This window comes from Chanodichthys erythropterus, chromosome 17 (assembly GCF_024489055.1).
Source record: "Chanodichthys erythropterus isolate Z2021 chromosome 17, ASM2448905v1, whole genome shotgun sequence".
NCBI lineage: Eukaryota > Metazoa > Chordata > Actinopteri > Cypriniformes > Xenocyprididae > Chanodichthys > Chanodichthys erythropterus.
Window position 1 is genome coordinate 14,934,691 of NC_090237.1, and position 16,733 is coordinate 14,951,423.

General features: G+C 35.9%; 1 protein-coding gene across 2 annotated transcripts; it reads right to left on the minus strand.

Annotated features, from left to right (window-relative positions):
* Positions 1–1,340: 1,340 nt before the first annotated feature.
* Positions 1,341–14,470, minus strand: tbcela (tubulin folding cofactor E-like a). Of its 2 annotated transcripts, XM_067366324.1 has the most exons (9): positions 14,287–14,470; positions 12,638–12,816; positions 11,820–11,992; positions 11,550–11,689; positions 8,560–8,741; positions 7,092–7,348; positions 6,788–6,914; positions 6,348–6,464; positions 1,343–4,438 (listed from the first exon to the last, which is right to left on the minus strand). In XM_067366324.1, the coding sequence occupies exons 3-9, from the start codon at positions 11,959–11,961 to the stop codon at positions 4,120–4,122; spliced, it is 1,284 nt and encodes a 427-aa protein (XP_067222425.1). In that variant the 5' UTR covers positions 11,962–11,992; positions 12,638–12,816; positions 14,287–14,470; the 3' UTR covers positions 1,343–4,119. The 2 variants fall into 2 exon arrangements, with proteins under 2 accessions (XP_067222426.1, XP_067222425.1); XM_067366325.1 differs by lacking the exons at positions 12,638–12,816; positions 14,287–14,470 and having other exon boundaries at positions 1,341–4,438; positions 11,820–11,989.
* Positions 14,471–16,733: the final 2,263 nt, after the last annotated feature.

The following is a 16,733-nucleotide window of genomic DNA, read 5'->3' on the forward strand; positions in this document are numbered from 1 at the left end:
TTTTCGAACAAGAATATGCTAAAGTGGGGGTCTTAAAACAAAATCACAGGAAAAATATTTAGTTTTTTTAGTTAACACTTTAGTTTAGGGTGCATTGCTCACTACTACTTGCTTATTATTAGCATGCATATTACGGTTTATTAGTACTTATAAAGCACATTAAATGATTTATCAGTACATTTAAAAACATACAAAATATTGTGTTAATATATAGAATATAAGGAATTGCCACTTGTTATATATGTGACAGTATATTTAATAATATATCATATTTTATTTTCAGTAATACACTTCATAATATATAGATGTATATGTGATCAGATATGGTACTGCATATGTAATGTATTGCAGCATGCAGTATAAACACACACATATATAGAGAAATATATTATGTAATACATTTCTTATATTTTTAAAAAATATTTACATTATAATACATTACATGTCTCATATTTTCAAATCTTAATGATGTTTGGTCCTAACCACAGGATTTACTTTTCAGCACAATGGTAACCCCAAAAACTCAGACATACCAGAAAATTAATTCCAAAATAATAGAACATTAAACATTAATAGATCTCCCCCTACACAACTCTGCTCAGAGAACATATGGTCCCTCTCTACACAGAGTTAAAATTAAACTGAAGCGGAGTTAAAGTTAATGAGATAATATGCTGTTTGTGGAGTTGTTTAATTTAATCTTCAGTTTTATCTTGTTTATTTTATCTAAGGCTGTGGCTGGAAGTCCTTTGTAGTTATTGTATTTCTCTTCAGTGATTATGCTTGTTAACATCAGGCGTTCATCACTAATGCTCAATCATAACTTAATTAATCACTTAATAATCTCATTAACTTTAACTCTGCTTCAGTGTAACTTTAACATTATATAGAGAGGGACCATATGTAATCTGAGCAGAGTTGGTTTAACTCTGTGGATTTTGCTGTGTATATTAATATCAAGCAAAACACATGAAATAACACTTAATTTTAATATTATCAGAAGCAAAGAATGCTGGGAACTAAAAGTCTGCAGTAACCACTGATTGTAACTCATTCCTTGAATGTGTGTATTATTAATGCCTTATTCTGCCTGACCATATTTTACATCCTTTAATCCTGCTCAATCTTACCGACTACCTTACTAACCATTAATAAGCAGTAATTAGGGAGGAATTAGGAATTGGACCCTAAACTAAAGTGTGACCCTAAAAACTATTAAACAACTTTTAAACAATGTTTAAACTACTATTAAAAAAAAGTTTCTTGAAATAAAATAATAAATAGATAAAAAAAACTTAACTTTGACAAATTTTAAGAGAAATAAAATAAGCTTAATTTGAAGTACTAAAAAAAAAAAATGCCAAATAGAAATATTTAATACATAAAAACTATAATAAAAATGATAAAAGCCTATTACAAAATACAATAAAACTAAACATACAATAAAACTAATTCAAAATAATAAATACTGTAATATTACATAAAATAACACTGTAATGACCATCATTAAAAGTTTATTTTCTCTAATCCTTTGAGCCATTCAACTCTCAAACATAGATACATTAGTGTGCACATATGTTGGCAAATCAATGGAATTAAACAGTCAAATCTGAATCAGAATAGTGATGCATTAATGGCGTGACTGTGCAACTCAACTCAGTGTTCATTACAATAACAGGCCTAATGAATCCATTAGATAAATGACTTTCTGGATCTCTCATCCCTTTGATGCTCAACAGCCTTTTACACACCCCCAACAAATGAACTTAAACTTAAGATTAAGAACTGCTAATGTACAACAGACAATGTAAATTGAGAGAGACACACTTTTTAACCTACGCACAATGTATAATATCCTAACAAAGAGAGGAACATAAATATAAAAATTACAATCTGGAAAAAGAAAAATGTAAAACGGATTGAAAAGTGTCTGCTAAATGACCATTTAAAGTAACTGCAGTAAAGTTCACTAGGTAAACACTGTCTTCAGTGGTATATTTAACAATTTTCATCTACATACGTGTCAGTCACAGTTCAAGTGGCATTACCTTCAAGGTTGTAAAATTGGAATATTAATAATGGATATACATATATAGAAAAAAACATTAAATAATTATGCAAAAGTGAAACACTAATATCAATAGCATGTCCTGTGTGGGCACAGAACATCAAATATTGATACTCTAAAAGGGAATTCTCTGAATTGAAAAACAGTGCTTCATTCTGCTTTAATGTTTGATTAGGGGTCAGAGGTAAAGGCATTAAGAGTGTTAAAGGCATAGACGATGCTAGAACCTTCATATATAATCTTCATCATCTTTCTTCCCCCGAACAAACAACAACCCTTAAATTACTTCTACAACTATAAGGGATCTTTAACATCCCATGTCAGTATAAGTTATACACCTACAAGCCACTATTAAATCTCTGACTATCTACTCTTTTTGGTTATTATAAAAAAAGATTTAAAATTCTGACTGAAGATTATGACTTAATTCAAGCAACACGGTTTAGATCACGTCTTAATGACGGGTATATGTAATATGCATGTCTGAAACCTGAAATGTTTAATGAGAAAAAGCCTTTGACCTTCTTTTCATACACTTTTATATATCAGTACATAACAGAAAATCTAATCTATACTAACCTTAGCATTTGCAATAAGTGTCAGTGTAACACAGCACACTAACAGTTAAACTGAAAGGATCTCAGTGCTTTTCCATTCAGTCCATCCTTCAAGTCATGCTATCATATATATGAAATAAAAATACAACAAACTATGTTTTTATGCCAGTTTTAGCTGCTAAACATGGGGGATTTTGTTGAATTAAGCATGACAAGCAAATGAGATGGTTCATGCACATTTAATTAAAGGAATAGATCACAAAGAAACAAAAATTCTGTCGTCATTAACTCTCCCTTGAGTTTCTTGTGCGGGAACACAAAAGAAGATATTTTGAGGAATGTTCATAAACAAATTGTTTTTGTGACTTAAAATGTATGGACGGGAAAAAAAACACACAATCTTATTTTATGTTCCACAGAAGAAAGAAAGTCATACAGGTTTGGAATGTCATGAGTAAATGATCACAGAATGTTCTTTTTGGTGAACTATGCCTTTAATTTAAGACAGGAACCCAAATTCTTGATTATGTTATACTGGCTGGATACAGTCGTACACCACGATTGGGCTGTTAATGATTTGTTTAACAAATAACACCAATCAGTAAATTAATAATAAATACTGCACATAATAATAATCATAACATAATCTTTGGTGGACTGTGTTGATATTCTGTCACTGAACAGATCTAATTATTCTGAAAATAAAAAGTCAAAATCAACACAATCCATAATATGGACATAAGGGAAATAAGAATAAGCACTTTTCCCAGCGTATGCTTTGTCTTGGAGGTAAGAATTTGAACGGCCACTTCCAAAGCAACATTGAAAGTACTAATAGATTAAAAAAAAAACATTACAAAAAAATACCACAATTAAATAGTAAATGCATGCGGCTTCGCAATTGCATTCTGGAATCAATCAGATTGTAAAAAGTCTCAAATGAACCGGATATTTAAAAACAATAAGTGAATAAGATGTTTCGCAAATCTTTCCTAATGAGAATCTAGCACTGCCCATACAGTATATAAGGCCTGAGAATCTTTTGCATGTAATTAATGGCTGACACAGCATACAATACACATCAGCAGGCAATGAATATCCATGATTTCATCTATAAGACATCAGTACAGTGCAACATTTTCTTTCAGCTATGGGTGATTGTCTTAAGATCTGCAAAAAGCACATCCTGGGCTGCCAGAGCCCTTCGCTGTGCTTAATTTGAAAATACAGGGGTGCTTGTGAAGTCTGAAGACAAAAATGAAAGCTTTAATAACAGCAACAAAACCAGAGGTGCACACGAGTCATGGTTTTTCTTATTACCGCGTAGTGACATGACACATGAAGTGCCGCTTGAGTACAACTGAAGCCCCAGCAAGCCCCAGTTTTTCCCTGAAACACAGTCCCAATCACTCTGTGGAGCTTAGATATATAGCGCTAGTTCAAAGTGGATTTGGTTATTTAAATATAGCATTCCATGATCCTGGTAAAAGACAGTTATTTTTTTTTGGGAACTAACAGAATCTCATCCCCATCTTGAATGCTGTAGGAGTGCAATGCCCGTGCACTGTATTTCAACTCATCGGGGCCGAAGGCAGTGCACTTGTCGATGTAGTAAAGGCGCATGTTGCTGCTGGGGAGCTGCATTACAGTCTTTAACTGCTTCTTCAGCTCTGCGACAGTCTGGTCCAAACGGATGCTCACCTGCTCCACTTTGTCTTCATAGCGCACCTCCACCTTGGCATGGTAACGCGGTCGCAGGTCGATCTCAGCCAAAGGAGCCAGTTTCCCATATTTGGTCACCAAACAGTGATATCTTCAAAACAAAATGCAAATAACTAATCTGTATTCAGCTTTCCACTACATGCTCAAGCCAAAATAATAAGTAGAAAGTCAAAATACTGTCAGTAATGCAAGCAATTTTAGCTATGCAAACTCAGGATCTTAAATCATAATCTTATTATTCATCATATCATTATTATTATTAATAACTACTATGTTTTTATTTTAAAAAAATTATATTGCATAGAATGTGATTCTGGTCTAAAAACACATCTACAAAATCCTCATGTGGAGTATACAGTGCCTATAGAAAATCATCATACGTTATTTGTCATACAGCCTGAAATCAAAACCCATTCTAAAAAACAACATTTTCTAGCTTTATTTACAATATCAAACTAATGAAACAAAAAGCAACAGTTCTGAAAATTAATTAAAAAAAAATGAAAAACTAGAATAACAGGGTTGGAAAAGTCATCAGTGCCCTGATTTAATACTTCATAGAGATACCTTTTGCTTAAATTACAGCTATTAATCTTTTTGGATATGTCTGTACTAGCTTTGCACACCTAGATTGGGGAATATTTGCCCATTCTTCCTTACAGAATTGCTCAAGTTCAGTCAAATTCCGTGGTGAGCGGCAATGGACTGCTCTCTTCAAGTCCATCCACAGATTTTCTATCAGATTTGAGGGCTCTGACTTGGCCACACAAGGACATTCACCGTTGTGTTGTTCTTTTGGTGGTATGTTTAGGATCATTGTCCTGTTGGAAGGTGAATGACCTGCCCATCTTCAGCTGTCTAGCAGAGGGACGCAGGTTTTCCACAAGAATTTGGATGTACGTGGAAGCATCCATTTTCCCTTCAATCCAGACCAATCGCCCAGTCCGGGCTGAAGAGAAACACCCCCACACCATAATGCTGCCACCGCCATGCTTCACAGTACATATGGTGTGTTTTGGGTGGTGTGCTTGGTTTGCTTTTCGCCAAACATAGCGCTAAAAGAAAGAAGCCTTTCCTACAAAACTGCCACACTCAGTCTTGTTTATATGCAAGAACACACCTGGAAGACTCTGATGCCATCTGGCACAAGGTGCTGATGAGACCACAATTGACCTTTCTGGACTCCAAGTGCTACGTTTGGCGCTCTACAGTAAATAAAATTTACTGTAGATTATCAAAATTAAAAATACTTTAAAAACTGAGGAAAAAAAACAGGATGACTTACAGCATCTGCTGATCAATGTAATATGATCTGTATGCCTTATCATTAGGTGGTGATAGTGAAGCTTAAAAAAAACAAGGAAGGTGAAGTAGAAGAGAGGTACTGACATTAGCGATTGTAGAGGGAGGTGCTAATTGGTGGTTTTATTTTAGGGGGCATAACTTGCAATGGGGAATAATTGGTAGGGGCGTAGTTTGGTTACTATGGGACACAATCAGACACACTTGAAGTGGTTAGTTTCACCATTATTGCCTGAGCTGTGACTATGTTGCTGACACACATAGTCCAACACTGGTGGACTCACTCCCTACTCGTTTTACAACAAATAAATAAAAAATAAAAAATAATTCCAAATTTGGAGGTCGTACAGGCGCAACTCACACTGTCTCAAACAAAAGGTCACAGGCTGGAGCCCTGTTAGTAGAATGATGGATCATAATGAAAGGTCATGTGACACAGAAGACTGGAGTAATGGCTGCTGAAAAATCAGATTTGCCATCACAGAAATGCATTTTTGATCAAATAAATGCAGCCTTGGTGAACATAAGAGACTTCTTTAAAAAAAAAAAAAAACCTTAAAGAATCTTACCAACCTTAAACTTTTGATCAGTGTATATTAAGATACTTTTAAAAATGAGAAAAAAGCCCTAATTGAGTAGGTTAGTGGGTGACTAGTCCATCCATATTATACACTACAGCATTCCTGTCTGAAATTTACCTGTGAGGGAGGTCCTCCTCTGAATAATCCAAGTGATAACGGATGAAGAATCTCTCAGCGTCCTCTCTTTCGCCATCCGTCACCACACTCCCATTTAGGTTGGTCACTGACGGCAGCCTGCGGGCGGGTGCAATGAGATCATCTCATCAACATTTCTAGAACATTACTATCAGTTTCTAATGAAGCTAAAGAGATCGTTCACTCAAAAATGGCAATTCTGTCAAAATTAATCTATCATCATGATGTTCCAAACCTGTATGAACTTCTTTCTTCTGTGGAACACAAAAGGAAATATTCTCAATATCTTTTTTATCCATACAATGGAAGTCAATGGTCATCAAACTGCTTGGTTACCAATATAAATTTTTGTGTTCCACAGAAGAAACAAAGTCATACAGGTCAATTTTGGGTGAACTATTCATTAGACACGTTGGACTTACTGTGCTATCATTAGACTGCGACGCTCCATGCTCGTGTAAGCCTGCAGTAGAGGAATGCCTTGCAACCTCACCTCCTCCAGTTTGGGCAGAAAGTTTAGCTTCTCAATGTCATCCCATCGATTAAGTCCTGACTCACACAAAATGATAAGGGAAACTTATTTTTGTGGGGTTTATTACAATGTAATTACACTGTACTAAAATAGTAATAATGCTAAATTAACCAATTACACAAATAGTATGATCTTTTAGACCCTTCCAGCACGGGTTAAGACATTTGTCAACACTGTCACTAACAAAATGACACCTGAGTTGTGCAGATTGATGCTTCGAAGGTTAGGGAAGAGCCGCTGAAGGATTTCTCCTGAGTCCCGAATGGAGCTCAGGTTGTTGTTGGCCATGACCAAAGTGTCCAGTGCAGGGAACATGGAGCCAATTTTTCGTACTTCATTCCACTCATGGAGGCTGTTGTCTGTGATGTGGAGCAGACGCAGTGTGGGGCAGGGCATGGTAGCCGGTGTCACAGTGGTGTACTGATTAAGGCACAGGAACAGCTCCTCAAGCCTGGACAAAGCCGATCGATATTAGTGGAGAGCTCTCATACCAGAGAAACCTTCATTAAATATCAAGGATCTGATCAGATAATATTTGGGATAAGCAGTCTTGTTTTTCCTCAAAAGCTATTTAAATATTAAATGATGACATTTCATTAGGTCTGGTGTGAAACATATGAAGCAAAGAACCAGCGAAATGGACCATGGCCGTGAACTTTAAAGGGATCATATGATGCTTTTTACTGTTTTCCTTTTCCTTTAGTGTGTAATGTATCTGTTTGCGCATGTTTATGATCTGCAAAGTTACAAAGCTCATACACTCCCACAAAGAGATTTATTCTACCACAGAACACAAGGTTTCAGCGAATTGTTGTCGGCAATTCAGGGGGTAATCAGAGGTGGCATGTTGCGGTTTTGTTTTCAAGGGGTTAATTAGAGGTTAGATTTATTTGTTTGTGAACAGTACAACCCAAATGTTTGCTTGTGCACTGCACGTTTTTCAGAGGACAGCTTCTTGAACCTAGGAAAGTATAATGCAGACTATAAACAAAGACTACTTACCACTGAGAAATGTTCTACTCAAGTCGTGCTTGCAAAGTTGGTTCTGATCGATCAGCTTGATCATCCGAATTATCAATATCAAAAATGATCAAAATCTAAATCTGATACATAATATCTGATATATAAAATCTGATATATAATATCTGATACAGTAAAATTATTTTTAACTGTGTTTACAAATGCTTTAGAAGCCTTGGAACAATTATGGTGAGGGGCGTTACATTTCCGACACATGCTTGAGGTGTTTGGCCAATCACAACGCACTGGGTCAGCTGGCCAATCAAAGCACTCTGAGCTTTTCGGAAGAAGAGGCTTTGTAGAAATCAGCAAGTTTCAGTCAGACTGGGAATAGAGAAGCTGCAATAATGTACAATATGTGGAAAAATAATGTTTTTTTTTTTTTGGTTTTTTTTACATTAAAGCATATTAAACTATTCTATTACACTCAATAATCAAAATGCAAGTTTTGTTCTCAGGATTGCATGTACTGTATACAGCCATTAAAATACTCTTTGTGAAAAAATCAATATTACAATGTCTCAAATCTCAAACTTGTGAGAGCAATCAATACTACATACCAAGTACACCTTCAGTATCTATTATACAAATGCCAGTCCATTTTTTTTCAATAAAACATCAGGGGTTCAAAATGTGACTTACTCAGGCATTTCTCTTGTGAAAGTGTGCACCGTGTCCCAGGACACTTGAGTATTGTTAAGAACGAAGCGGCGGATGCTAGAAAAGGCCTTGGCGCAGTCTGGGTCCAAGACTGCGTCGCTCAGCTGATTAGAGCTGAGGTTCAAGAACTCCAGGTGCGGGATGTTAGAAACAATCTTGCTGATCTGGAACAGATTAAAGGGTTAAAACAAAAGTTAAAATCATTCTGATGTAATTTTTTAAAGCTGTTATGCTATGTTTTATTATTTTCATAGGATACAAAAGTTAAAATATTTAAAGAAACATGAGAGATGAACTTGTGCTTTTCCTGTGTCTGTTCAGCATCTCTCTATTAACAATGAAGCTGTGAGTTTAAAGGTGGGGTATGCATTTTTTCAACAACACTGTTTGGAAGTCAGTCAGCCGACACCAACAACAAACGTCTAACCAATCAGCATTAGGAGGCATATGACAGTCGAGGAGACAGAATGAGCAAGAGGGAGATTTGAAAAAAGAAAAAAAAAAATGCAGGAAGAGAGATGATGAGACACAATACAAAACAGCTCAAAAGAATTTCACTGGAATGGAGGTTTATGACTGGGCAAGTACTTTAGGACCCGCGGTAATATTAGAAAAGCTTTCCAGCGCTGGAGAGAGCTAAGCGGGAAGGCCTGAAAACAGACGCGGAGGCTGCTTTGATTCCGCTTCACATCAAATCATTGAGTGTCATTGATTGTCTGGGGCTGCTGTGCTGTTGGTGACTGACAACAAACACTTGTTTGTATTTACTCTTGTGAACTATACGTTCCTTTTTTGTGCTTCCTTGTCGTTCGTTCATCATCTGCACTTTATTTTTCGTGCAGAATTTTGTTGCGCATCAGCTGTGATAAACAGACATCCACTCTCGTATTGCATGTGTAACAGTGGCCAGATAGTGAGAGTTGTGCAGGTAAACCACTGCACACTGACGACTGCTAGAGAATGCGGTGTCAGTGTACTCGTCTGCCAGTGCCAGCAGCGATCAGGCCGGGGTTCAAGACCGACTCAGAGCAGGATAGTTAAGATTTGAGGGTGAATTTTGGAGGCGGAGCAATGAAGAGAGGGGTGGGTTTGTTTGGGTTGATTTCAAATATCAACAATGTCCAACAGCGTTGTTGAAAAAATACATACCCCAACTTTAATTACTTCAAAACCAATCAGATTTGAGTATTCAGAAAGAGCATGGTATAAAGAACAATATGAGGATGAGTAAATAATAGGGGTGTGACGAGACAGATATCTCACGAGACGAGACGAGACGAGACTCGAGATTGAGTTCACAAGACGAGACAAGATTTTTAACACTATTTTTAAGAAATCCTCAATGGCGAAATACATGACTAGAAAAAATATTCTGCAGGTGTATTTGAAATGTTTTAACTAATCATCTTGTAATGAATGTCATTTCAATTCTACTTTCTGAGTATTAATTATCATATGCAGTAAAAGACAACAATACTCAAGTACTGTAAAAGGTTTAGCCACAAGCTCAACTGACTGACTTCTCTCCTGTATGATTTCAGTCTCTTCAGACCTTACTGTACATGATTTATGAGCTTCTACAACTTTTGACCTCCTAACTGAACTCCTTTCCACAAACTGATCATAGAAATAAAAACAGTATAAATAAAAAATGGTAACACTTTGCAATAAGGTCTCATTTATTAACATTAATGTATTAAAGGTGCTAAAGAGGATGTTTTGTTTTATACATTTTTGCAATATTACTTGAAACTGTTTTTACTAACTGATAAAAGACTATTTATTAGGTGCACTGAAAGGAATAATATTAATATACATCATCTGTGCACGAGGTAGGGCCTTAAAAACATCAGCCAATCGTTTACGGATCATCGCGTAAACGATTGGCCCTCTGGCTTGTCAATCACTGCCGTGACGTTCCTTGTGAGAGACGAGCACGGCTGCGCGCTCCAGTAACTTTCCACACTCCACAGGCGCCGCATGCAATGTTTTTGTCAGGAGACAGGAATAACAACTGCAGATTATGAGTTACCTGCGGTGAGTCCGACATAATGAATCCACTAACACGACACAGTGAATGCCGGTGGTAAACAAACACTCGTGTTCCAATACGAGTGTTTACGAGTTTTGGGAGGCGTTCCTTCGAAGAAGGGGGTTTGTTCTTACGCATGCGCTCATTTCAAAAACTCAGTAACAGTCTTTGGATTCTCAGTCGACGAAAAGATCCTCTTTATCACCTTTAACCAACATCAACTAACAATGAGCAATATATTTCTACAGTATTTATTTATCTTTGTTTATGTTAGTTAATAAAAATAGTCATTCATAGTTAGTTCATGATAGTTCACAGTGCATTAACTAATGTTAACAAATGAAACCTTACTGTGTGTGCTTAGTAAGATTAAGAGAAAACTGTTAGTCATTTTTTATGGTAACACTTTACATTAAGTGCAATCATAATCACTCTCTCTATATTCAAAGTGCAAATAATACCAAATTTTTCTTTGATACAGAGCTCAGAGATGCATTTGCATTCATCAGGGAGCCGCTTTCAAAATGCGGGGTATTGAAATCACGTTTGAATGGGCGCTTGCGTTTACTTTTACGATCGCGCGTACTCTGTAAATATGCAGCGGCGGCGACCGTTATCCAACTGAATTAAATGTTTTTTATTTAAATACAAAGCAAAACGACAGTGGAGGCGTAATGTAAACGAAGCGGTGGCATATTCTTTCCTAATCATCCTAACACTCTGTCATGGCAACATCACGAGACTACTTTTTGTCTCGACGAGAAATCTCGTCACATTTTAGTCTCGCAAGATCTTGTGACACAAGTTAATAATGACAGAATGTAAATTGTTGGGTGAACTATCCCTTTAAAACTTTTAAAACAAAATTGGCTATTTGTATTATTATACAATGAGGAAAAATCTGAAGCAATGAGATCCCCAGATGAACTGACTAACTCACCTCATACCAGTCTTGGAGCTTGTTGTGGGACAAATCAAGTTCAACTACATGAGCACAGAAGGCAGCGATCTCTCCCTCGTCTCCTGCATGACTGATTCCGCTGCCATTCAAAACCAGAACACTGGGCAGGTTCAGACGGTCTGAAGGCAGAGTGACCACACAATTAATGAACTATGAAACACAGCAACAGCATACAGCTGCCAAATCAAACACTAAAATCACTTAGGAAGGAATCTTACAGGACTTGTTTTTAATTGACCCAAGCCTCACCTTTCATAGGTGATCCCTGTGGTCCAGAGGGCACAACCACGACTCCCAAGCCTGGACCCCGACGGCAAGGAAAGTTCTCCGGGCTGTACTTCTCACTGATCGCCTGCATAAAGGTGCGGCCCTCTATCTCAGAAGCTTCCATTGCACTGTTCCAAGCCACGCACCTTATGCAGCTGTGGATACGCAGTTATCAAAAGGATTAATCTAAAGATTAAGTGTGTATTTTTTTTATTCTAAATAGTTCAATGTGCAGAGGTAGGAAATCAATTTGTATGTTGATTTCCTAAAACGGTGGTGCTTGAAGATTCATACATGTCAACTTCTGTTTGAGTTTGAGGCGGGACTACCAGTTTGTTGACTACAAGCCTTGCTCTGCATGTTGTTGCACCATTAATAAACAGTAAATCAGTTGTCAATACATAAAACATAGTAGCAATATAGCTTTAAATATTTTTATACGTCAGTTTTAGTATTTATTGCATTTAATGCGTTTTTAAAAATTCATAAACCAAACAAAAATGCCATGACCCATGTGACAGACAACCTTGAGCAGTTCAGTTAAACATATAGTCAGAAACTGCAATCCTCTGGGCTACAAATTCCATTTTTAAACAGAGCTGGCCTAGATTTAACCATCTGCTGGCTAAATAAATCATGTTCTTTGCTAAAATGAAACCAACAGCTTTACTGAGCACAGCAATACTGGCTTATAACATTAAATATGTTAATCCACTGATGACTAAACATGTTCGGTGAATATGTTTTTCCCTATATTAATCAATATAAATATGAAATGCATGCGTTTTTAGGGCTCTCACCTGCTTTGTGCGATTTGTCCTCACAGGTCCAAAGTCCACAGTCACAGCTGTGCCATAAAATAAAGTTTACTTTTACTATAAAATGCTATTCGTCCATCGAGTGTCAAAGTTCAGTGGATAAATGAGGCTTCAGATCAGGAGAGAGACTGCTCAGTGTCCTCAGCACACTTTTCAGAGATCTGTAGAAAGAAGACACCAGGTCAGCATTAAGGACAGACAACCGATTCACCTTCAGTTGTAACTACACTAATCTGACTCAACAAAGCCAGAGTTTCTGTTTAAGTAGACAGTCACCCTCAATATGCATCTGAAAAACCTTACTGTAGTTACAACTCACAGAGTGTTTAAAGAAAATACATGACAAAGATGTTGTAAAAACCATGTAAACATTCTTTAGACAGCTGTGCATATAAGAGTGATAAAAGAACAATAGCTGACTTGTGAAACAAAAAGTTGCCAAGACAATAGATACTCCCGGAAGCAGTTTCATTAAAGTCTAGCGTCTTATTAGTGTCAAATTACAAGAACAAGAGCCTTTTTTTTTTTTTGGAACTTTACTCTATTTTACAGCATGCCACACATTTAAAACAGATGAAGAAATGCCTATGAAGTCCAAATTAAATCAAGTAAATAATAGCTGCAGAACAGAAGTTCTACAAATATGGCTGAAATTAAAGAATAAAACTGATTATAAAATGATAACTGTTATGGATTAAATGATTAAATATGTATTAAACACATATTATTTATGAACTGCTCGAGGTTGTCTGACACATGGGTCATGGCACTTTTATTTGGTTTATGAATTTTTCAAAAATGCATTAAATGCAATAAATAAAGCTATATTGCTACTATGTTTTATTGCATCTGCAACAAATGATTTTAATTTGTAATCTACAGAATGTCTGCCTGAATTTTAATATAAATAACTCTCAAAGAGACACAATGGAAATATCACTGTGCAATACAATCCTTGCATTACAAATAGAACATATTATATCCACAAAAACAAAATATAGTATACTAGTTAAATTTACTAGTTTCTAATTTTTTTTGGAGACTAGTTTGACTCAATGCACAAAATAATAATGCGATTTTTATTAAAACATGTATTTTTTATTTTAATCCATTAAAGAATCCTAAAAAAATGTGGCACAATTTACACAAAAATATAAAGAAGCAAAAATGTATTAAACACTGATAATAATTCAGAAATGTTTTACCAAATCAAAATATTAGATTGACTTCTAAAGGATCATATGTATATTTTAGATACACTGAACACTGTCCAAAACCAGTCTACAGTCCAGCATTCATACATTTTCAAACAGGTGAGTATTTACAACCATTATATGACAATAACGCAATGATAAAGTCATAAAGGTGGGTCACCTTCATCTGATTTAATAAGAGCACAGGTCATTTATAATAGAAACTGGTGCTAAATCTACAGTAACTTGAGCTTCTGCATGAGGATACATATCTAAGCTGACAGCACCAAAACAGACCACTAAATGTTAAATGACTCGGAGTGAGAATGTATCATTGTAAGTCAACACCAGTGAATGATCATACTTCTGCTAATATTTAGCTAGCTTGAAGCGAAAACATCCTTCCATCATCATCATCATCATCACAAAGTGTCTTACATTGAATGAGCAGCTCCTCGGAGAGACTCGGGAAAAGACGATGTATTTCACATCAACTCTTAACGCTTAGTTCATCCACGGCATCTCCTGAAACCTCGCGCTTTGATAGACGAGCTGTTACAAGTCGCTCTTGTTATTGTTGATAAATCTGTCACGCTGACCCTATTGTCACGGAAGTGGCGTCACTCCAGCTGGGCGCTCGTGACTGGACTATTCATTTGTGTACGAATACTTGAGCGCCCTCGCTGGCGGAAAGGAGAACAACGGACAATATTTAACGCAATTTACTCTTTAATTTGTGAATTTATAGATTGAGTATGTTGTTTTATAATAGAACAGGTTGAATTAATGATGCAAATACGTAGATCAGAAAAGGTGACTCATGAATCATGGGGTGTTTGAGGGGTATGGCATGACACCCTGCATAGAGCTAAACACAGAAGCATCTTTGATAAAATCTTGCAGTGATGATCCAGACTGATCAATGCTTCCATCTAGCGGTTGGAAAACTTCTCACATGGTTGGTTTTAATTGCATGGCAACTTTGAGGAAAACTGTTGCATTATTGTTAACTAAAACTATTACAAATAGTTCCCAAGTCTGCCAAAATTAAAAATAAATAAACACATACATAAATATACAAAGAAATGTAAAAAAAAAAAAAAAATAAAAAAAAAAAATAAATAAATATACATAGAAAACAGAGATGATAAAATGATAACATTTATGGATTAAATGATTAAATATTAATTAGGCATCTGCAATCAATTATTTTAATTTGTAATCTACAGAATGTCTGCTTAAATTTTAATATAAATAACTCAAAGAGACATCACTGCAATATAATCCTTGCATTACAAAAATAACATTATATTCACGAAAACAAAAGTTTATAGTATACTAGATAAATTAACTAGTTTCTAATTACTATTATTATTATAATTTTTTTGTAGACTAGTTTGACTCAATGCACAAATTAGGCAGACGTTCTGTAGATTATAAATTAAAATAATTGATTGCAGATGCCTAATTAATATTTAATCATTTCATCCATAAATGTTATCATTTTATCATCTATGTTTTCTATGTATATTTATTTATATATTTATTTATTAATAAATATACAAAGAAATGTAAAAAAAAAAAAAAAATAAATAAATATACATAGAAAAGCAAAAAACAAACAAACAATTATTTATACATTCATTTCCTTATTTATGTATATATTTATTTTTTCCACATTTATATATATTTTTTATTTTATTTATTTATACATTTATTCATTTCGATTTTTATTTATTTATACATTATTCATGTATTTATTCCCATATTTGTTCATTTCCACATTTCTGTATTTTTACATTTCTTTGTCCGTAGGGTAATGAGGAGGGCGTGGTTTACCTCAGACATAGCAATCGAGCTCAGAGTAGGCAAGGGTGAGGCCACAGTGACACCTTGTGGTTTACCCGAAATACAAGTGTAGCAAGCTCATTCATTCAAATGATTAATAATGGGAAATAACATGCGCTTCTATTTCAAAATCCCTGTTATCAGATCTGATGAAGATGTTGCTGTTCATGTTTGCCAGCACAGGACATTTTACAAATCCAGACGAGACGATGTTCTACGGACTTGTCCGGAATAAAGAGTAGCCTATCCATGTCACACAGTACAGTTGGGGTGATATTACTTAAAGGTGGTAGAGAGGATTTTTTCGTTGACTGAGAATCCAAAGACTGTTACTGAGTTTTTTAATTGAGCGCATGCGTAAGAACAACCCCCCTCCTTCACAGCTCACTTCAAAGGAACGCCTCCCAAAACTCGTGCACGAGTATCGGAACACGAGTGTTTACCACCGGCATTTGCTGTATCGTGTTAGTGGATTCATTATGTCAGACTCACCGCAGGTAACTCATAATCTGCAGTTGTTATTCCTGTCTCCTGACAAAAACATTGCATGCGGCGCCTGTGGAGTGTAGAAAGTTACTGGAGTGCGCTCGTCTCTCACAAGGAACGTCACGGCAGTGATTGACAAGCCAGAGGGCCAATCGATTGGCTGATGTTTTTAAGGCCCTACCTCGTGCACAGATGATGTATATTAATATTATTACGTTCAGTGCACCTAATAAATAGTCTTTTATCAGTTAGTAAAGACAGTTTCAAGTAATATTGCAAAAATGCATAAAACAAAACATCCTTTTTAGCACCTTTAACCCCTGATAAAAGAATTTGGCCATACTACCTATCCAAATCATTCATCCCAGTATCAACGTGAGTAGGCTACACTTGTATTTCGGGTACACCACAAGGTGTCACTGTGGCCTCAACGCTTCACCCTCGCCTACTCTGAGCTTGACTGCCATGTCTGAGGTAAACCACGCCCTCCTCATTACCCTACGGACAAAGGAATGTAAAAATACATTAATGTAGAAATGAACAAATATGTA

What these genes read in the sequence shown, in the direction of transcription:
- tbcela (XM_067366325.1), bottom strand. Translation starts at nt 11,961, where the DNA reads ATGGAAGCTTCTGAGATAGAGGGCCGCACCTTTATGCAGGCGATCAGT. An exon ending in CATCAATCTGCACAACTCAG is followed by an intron (nt 6,915 to 7,091) that starts GTGTCATTTTGT and finishes TGTGTGAGTCAG; the next exon opens with GACTTAATCGATGGGATGAC. An exon ending in CGCAGTCTAATGATAGCACA is followed by an intron (nt 6,465 to 6,787) that starts GTAAGTCCAACG and finishes ACCCGCCCGCAG; the next exon opens with GCTGCCGTCAGTGACCAACC.